The 6,631-nt window shown below is 37.9% G+C and overlaps 1 protein-coding gene and 1 pseudogene across 1 annotated transcript; both read left to right on the top strand.

The window, feature by feature from the left end:
• Positions 1–83: 83 nt before the first annotated feature.
• Positions 84–2,632, top strand: LOC103398433 (radial spoke head protein 3 homolog pseudogene; annotated as a pseudogene).
• A 403-nt stretch (positions 2,633–3,035) lies between these two features.
• rps17 (ribosomal protein S17) lies at positions 3,036–5,315 on the top strand. Its single transcript, XM_008337045.3, has 5 exons — positions 3,036–3,157; positions 3,966–4,117; positions 4,496–4,601; positions 4,916–4,981; positions 5,200–5,315. Exons 1-5 carry the CDS (start codon positions 3,155–3,157, stop codon positions 5,275–5,277), a joined length of 405 nt encoding a protein of 134 aa, XP_008335267.1. The 5' UTR covers positions 3,036–3,154; the 3' UTR covers positions 5,278–5,315.
• Positions 5,316–6,631: the final 1,316 nt, after the last annotated feature.

Here is a 6,631-nt window from a genome sequence, read left to right as displayed (position 1 = left end):
GTTTGATTGACTTCAGCCATTTATTGATCCAAACCATGGGGAGTGTTCCCTTAGCCCTCCTAAAACTCAAGGCCACTACTGATCTCTAACAGGAATAGTTTCTTTTTCAGAAAACAAAATCTTGGCTTCTTTGAGCTTTAAGGATCTGACCATCGTTATAGAAACAGCCTGGGGAATACATTCCGGAGTCTACCGGGGTCATTTCAACGCAGGTGTTTAGAAGTAGGCAGTCTGACTGAGGTAAGTTGAAATCACCTAAAACTAAACCTGTTACAGTATAAGTGGTCAGTCCACACATAAACTGGAAAAAATTAATGTGCAAAATAATCTGCAAAGTTGTCAAAACATGTTTCTGTAAACAGGAATTTTGAGGATTCTTTTAACATTTTAATTTTTTTTCAGGTTGTCTGGGACTTTTAAAAATTGTTTTTAGAACTTCCTGCCTGCAGCAAACATTTCCTTCTTCAAATCAAATGAGGAACCTGGAGACCATGTGTTGATCCACTCACCAGCTGTCCTGCAAGTTAATCATCTCCGTTGTGAGGTATCTTGTTCATCCAGAAAAATCATTTTTAATGGAAACGGTGTCACTTGATTCCAGAAAAAAGTAAATGTATAGTTCATGTAAACATAAAAAAGAAAAATAAACATGAATTCACAAAACTACACCAGAATTATCTTTAAGTTTACTACTAACTTTTTTAGTAGAATGTTATAAACTTTAGAGATTTGAGATTAATGTAACTTAATTGACATGGTCTTTGTATATGGAGTTTCCGTGGCAGGTCTGGAGACAAACAGCAGTCTGTTGCCTGGTGTTAGCTTTGCAGTATAGTTCATTATAGGTCATTCAATATGTATGCTATAAAAAGGATTACTGGATTATTCTTGTTTCAGTTCTGCATATTAATCATATTTCTTTGTTCTAGCACAAGACAAGAGTGGTAAGTATCTGCCTTTTATTTGTGAAAGACACATGGATGTAAATTAGATGGTAAAACTTCAAAGGCTTCAAAGTGTGACATCATAACATAACTACTATTCATGGTTAAACCATGTTCACATCAGTAAACATCTCATTTCCATGTGTTTCTATCAAACCCATGCTGAGAATAGCTGTTGCCTGTTGCAGCTTTGTGTCTTCTGCTTCTTGAAACCACTCGCACACAGACATGGCTTTCTCCTCTCACCACCGACGTCCCAGTGGAATCTATATCTTCTCCAGTTTCCCCAGGTCAGTGGAGGCTCCAAACAATACACTGAACCACTATGGAGACTTCAGCTATGACCCCCATCAGTCAACAGTATACACGCTGAGCTCAACTCTACAGAACATCGCAGATGAAGAGCAGAAACAGGAGGAGATCAAAAGGAGGAGGAGCATTGCCAGAAAACGTGCTCTGGTACAGCTCAGACCCAAGCCTGTGCCCACCAGAATAGACAGCAACGTACAAACGCACCCTTATTTTGAAAAATGGGACAACATCGCAGTGGCTGAAGGCACCGGCTGCCAAACTGACACTCTGCCTTTTGTGCCGCCGATAGTCATACCTCCTAAAACTGGCAGAGATGCTGCCACCCAGCTGGAGGAGAGAGACCTGATTGTGTTTGACAGAGATGTGAGACCAGTGGTGGAGATCCTGGTGGGGAAGACCATAGAGCAGTCTCTCCTGGAGGTGATGGAGGAGGAGGAGCTGGCTTTTGTGAGGGCGCAGCAGAAGGCGTTACAGGAGATCCTGAACGAGGAGCGGGCTCAGGTGCATCGGCTCCAGGAGCAGGAGAGACGCCACCGAGAGGCGAAGGAGAGCAAGATGGCACAGCAATGGAAGGTGCTAATGAAGGAGAAAGAGACCGCGGAGAAGATTGCCGCCTGGGCCTACACCCAACGGTATCTGGCTGACCTGAAACCTACTGTCATCACCACGCTGAAGAATGATGGTTTCCTCTATGACCCTGTGGAGAGGGATCTTGAGACCAACTTCATGCCAGGCCTGTTGTCTGAGATCTACGTGGTTATGGAGGGTAGACAGGCAGCAAGAGAGGTGCTGGACACTGTGATGTACCAGGTGTCCCACATCAGGTTGAAAGTATTACGTGCAGCACAGAGAGCTGGTAGATATTGGTAAGAAGATGACAGATGGAGGTAGGCAAGGTATTAACATTTCACTATATGACACAGACATCACTGATGTCTTCTTGATGGATGAAGTCTTTGGAAAATGTCGACAAGAGCAGTGCTTCTTAAATGATGGATGTTGACCCAAAAATGGTTCTCCTGACCCAGTCTGGCGCTATAAAGGATTCTATATTGTTTATATATTTTTTCAGTCCCTGCTGTCAATTTGTTAGGACTCTACCAGGTTGAACAACATTACTACCCCATTACAGTACTACCACATTGGCTTGAGGTTTGGACAATTATTTATTCGGTTGGTACACATACGGTATACGGCAGTTCATAAGAAGTTGAACAGGTGTCATTGATGAAATAGATGGAAAGCCGATGTGTGATGTGTTCACACTTGGAGCGTGTGTAACCAAAATGAAATCCATTTCAGGCCAAGACTTCATTGTTTGAGGGAACTGCAAACTCGTTTAATTTCACTTTGTTAATAAAGTTAATTACACTGTGCTCTTATTCTGCTCCTTTTTGTTCTCCTGCAACATTTTTACTCATCTTTGTCATGATGACTGGATTGTTATTGTTCTGTGTCAGCCGTTTTAAAAAATATATATTTGTATTCATATTATGGTATATTTTCTTCAAAGAAGAAATGTTTTAAGTTTGTTATATATCTAGGATATTTGTATTATATAATTATAGTTATTACAATATAAAAATTATTTGTGATAAATGTAACATTTGAAAATACTTTATCACCTTAGAAACAGGTGTAGTTTTTCAGAAATTCTAAATTCTTCCATTGTTTCACTTGGTTGTACACATAATACGCTACTTATTGTTCTTAAAATGATTTAATTATAAATCTCGGCGTAACCTTTTTAGGGTCTCTTCTGCAAATCCAGGTTAGACCTCCAGTCGCTAGTTGGCAGAATAACCTCGGTATCAACACGCAGTATGATTGACCAGCGTGTTGGTTCTAAACTTCCGCTATGACGCAGTACTTCCTCTCTTCAGCAAGTCCCAGCCAAGATGGTGTGTACTGGGGGAAATGTTTCATTTCAGTGCTTGTCATAATCCTTGTTAATCCTTTCTGTTAGTCCGCATACAAGCAAACGTCTGCACATTGACCCTTCGAACTTCTCTATAGGCTACAATTCCACAGAGTTTAATGTTGTTACGAGCAGAAGTGTCGGAAATAACGCAATTGTTTGGGTTGGGTAACTACAAAAACACCGCTACAAGGGGCGGATATTCCCGCCTACAGTTTGGTTAACGTTTTTTGTTATTTTATGTTCGACTCCCGATGAAATAGCTGGAACATATGTCTTTCCCCTAAGTTATCGTTTTAAACAAAGCGTCACGCATTCATTGTATTTTGTCGCCGGACGTTTGAGTCATTCACTATGATTCTGTAAACAGGTTTCCCATTACTTCATAGATTTCAAATGACCCGCAGAAACTTCCCTTAAGTTACCTTCAAATACAACTGCCACCTCCATGAAAAGTATTAAAGTACTAAAAAAATAATCTCAAAACAAATTACATAATCATTTTAACATCGGCTTGTCATACGGTTTACCATAATAACCAAGTAACACATCAAGTGAAAAGGGCTATTGGTTGGCATGTATTTATCATTTTATTGTTTCATTTTTTAATTTTTGTAATGAAGAGGCATACTGACTAAATGATTAAATCTGAGCCTTTGGTAAATATAAAACTTTTTTGTTTTTGTTACGTCTTTTCAACCGTCACAGTGATTGTGTTTTTAAATTTACTTCTGTTGAAGTTTATTCAATATTCTACACTGCTTTAATGAGCTTTTTTGTTTTGGCTTCAGGGTCGAGTCAGAACCAAGACAGTCAAGAAGGCAGCCCGGGTCATTATTGAGAAATACTACACACGCCTGGGCAATGACTTCCACACCAACAAGAGGGTGTGTGAGGATATTGCCATCATTCCCAGCAAACCTCTGCGCAACAAGGTTGCAGGGTATGTGGACAACATGTGTAAACCCCTCACAAGTATTTTCTTTTTTCTTTTTATACACTTGTTTTATTCAGTTTTATCAGTTAGCTACTTGTGTTTAAATTGTCAAACTAGTAGTACTACTTTGAACCATTGCTCTGGTTAAAAATCTGGGAGAGTCCAGACGTTATGCTTACTGTTTTTACCCACTAATTACAGATATCTTTAAAATTCCAACTGTGCTGATGCATAAATGGTATTGTGTCTAGAAATATTCCCGTAACTCATTTTTGATTTTTTTTTTTTAAATCCAAATCTTTAAACCAAAGTCATTGTACAGTTATTGTTACAAACTACTTTGATTTCTCTTTCTAACCATGTTTTCTTATATTGGTGTGTCAGGTATGTCACACACTTGATGAAGCGAATCCAACGTGGTCCAGTCAGAGGAATCTCCATCAAGCTACAAGAGGAGGAGAGAGAGAGGAGGGACAACTACGTTCCAGAGGTTTGTTCATGTCCATTTTTCTCTCTTATTTGCTGAGTCATTTCCTTTAGTGGAGGAACTCACACTTCATTTCAGAAGAAGATTTTTTTTAAACATTTAACTACACATCATTACTCTGTCTATTACTAAAATCTGGATAATAGGATAATTGTTCTAAATAGTGTCCACCAGCGGGCTCTAACTAAGGCACTACGTTAAGGACGTTATGGTATAACTCTCTTTGACATACAGTATGTGGGTAAAACAAATAGATGTTTTGAAAAGAAAACGTATGTGGTCAGTGGTCTAATTTTTGTTTTTCGGTGAATCTGCAGATTTCTGCTTTGGACCAGGAACTCATCGAGGTGGATCCAGACACTAAAGAAATGCTCAAAATACTGGTGAGTGAACATTCTTTCTGTGGCTGTAGGAGTGTTTTTTCTAAAATGTTCTAATAGTATCAAAATAGGACATTAAACATATTTAAAATATTTGTTGGAAATTCTAAACACCATTTTATTTATTTGCACTTTTAGTCTAAAGTCCAGGAAATTAATCAGAATTGGTTGAATTTTTTTTAACAATATTTGCATAAATATGAATTTCATTTCTTCTGTAGGATTTTGGTGGCCTTTCAAAACTGCAAGTTACTCAACCAACAGTTGGAATGAACTTTAAAACTCCTCGTGGAGTTTGATGTGAAAAATGTCTAATAAAGAAAACCAGTAATGAAGACATTGCTTCTGGTCAATTTGGTTTTGGTTTTTCAAAAAAAAAAATTTTTTTCCACTTTTAAAAATTAGTGCAATTTGCCCTGACTGGGATTTGATCCCTGGTCACCTTGTCCAGGAGGTGAACTCTAGATTTCAGAACCATTGGCAGAGGTTTTGCCCCTGAGCTATATTGCCATGGAGTATGGAATACTAGAAAGTCTTACTGGTTGGTGAAACTACTCCATGTCTTCACAAGAAAACATCTGACTCTGTCATCACCACAACAAAAAACATCTGAGTGTCTTGTCTTGGAAGGCTAGGATTTAAACCCTTTCCTCCTGCACCTTTGTCAGGAGTTATGCCATGGGCTATACTAAACCAGATTTATATCCCTGCATCCTTTTTGTATTAACACAAAAAAGCCCCTCAACACCTGCTGTTGAGACAGTAGCTAAGTGAATTGTACTGTCAGTACATTTTAAATTATCTACATTTTACTTATTTTTAGACAAATCTTACTTATACCTAAGTACATTTTCATCTGAGTAATGTCTGTGTAGGTTCTCAGTCATCCAGGTAATTTTATCCAAAAATAGTTACAGCGAGGGGAATTGGACAGAGTAGGTTCTGACTGACTACTGAGAAGTTCAGAACTTCCTAGTAGTCAGTCAGAACTGAAGAAGCCTCTTGGATGAGAGGTGAAATATGTTTTTTTTTTTTTTTTAAAAAAACTTACTCCATCCATTTGCCCTCGATGTAACTATTTTTGAACATCTGAGCAATAGTACTTGCTGGAGTAGAACATTTTAGTACTTTCCACCTCTAGATGCTGCAGTGTTACAATGCTGTTAAAAGCAGCATGGTCAATGAACAGTAAATAAATTCAAATTACACTTTTACTGTGCACTACTTTTTTTTTTAAAGGTTATTGAACAAGATATTATAAACCTGTGTTATTTTATTTCCTGAGCTAAGAAACCAGAAAACCTAGGGAAAGGATTGTTGTGCAGAAGACAACAGATGTTCAAGGTATTTAAACAGGTTAAAGGTTAAGAAAAACCAAGTAAGAAATATTTAAGAAACTCTAAGGAAAATATAATTTATCTGAACATCCCTGAATAACTGCCAAGACACAGGCCAACAACTTAGTCCAGGTTAACCGTGATGTCAGAGGACTTTACAGGTCTCTTCCAACAACTATCTACAAGGCCAAAACCAGACTGAGGTTAAAGACACTATATATATATATATAGATATATATATATAGATAGATATATATAGATAGATAGATATATATATATATAGATAGATATATATAGATAGATATATATAGATAGA

Source organism: Cynoglossus semilaevis, unplaced genomic scaffold (assembly GCF_000523025.1).
Source record: "Cynoglossus semilaevis isolate Cse_v1.0 unplaced genomic scaffold, Cse_v1.0 scaffold1721, whole genome shotgun sequence".
NCBI lineage: Eukaryota > Metazoa > Chordata > Actinopteri > Pleuronectiformes > Cynoglossidae > Cynoglossus > Cynoglossus semilaevis.
Note: the sequence above shows the minus strand (reverse complement) of the source record. Positions and strands in the feature narration are given on the sequence as shown.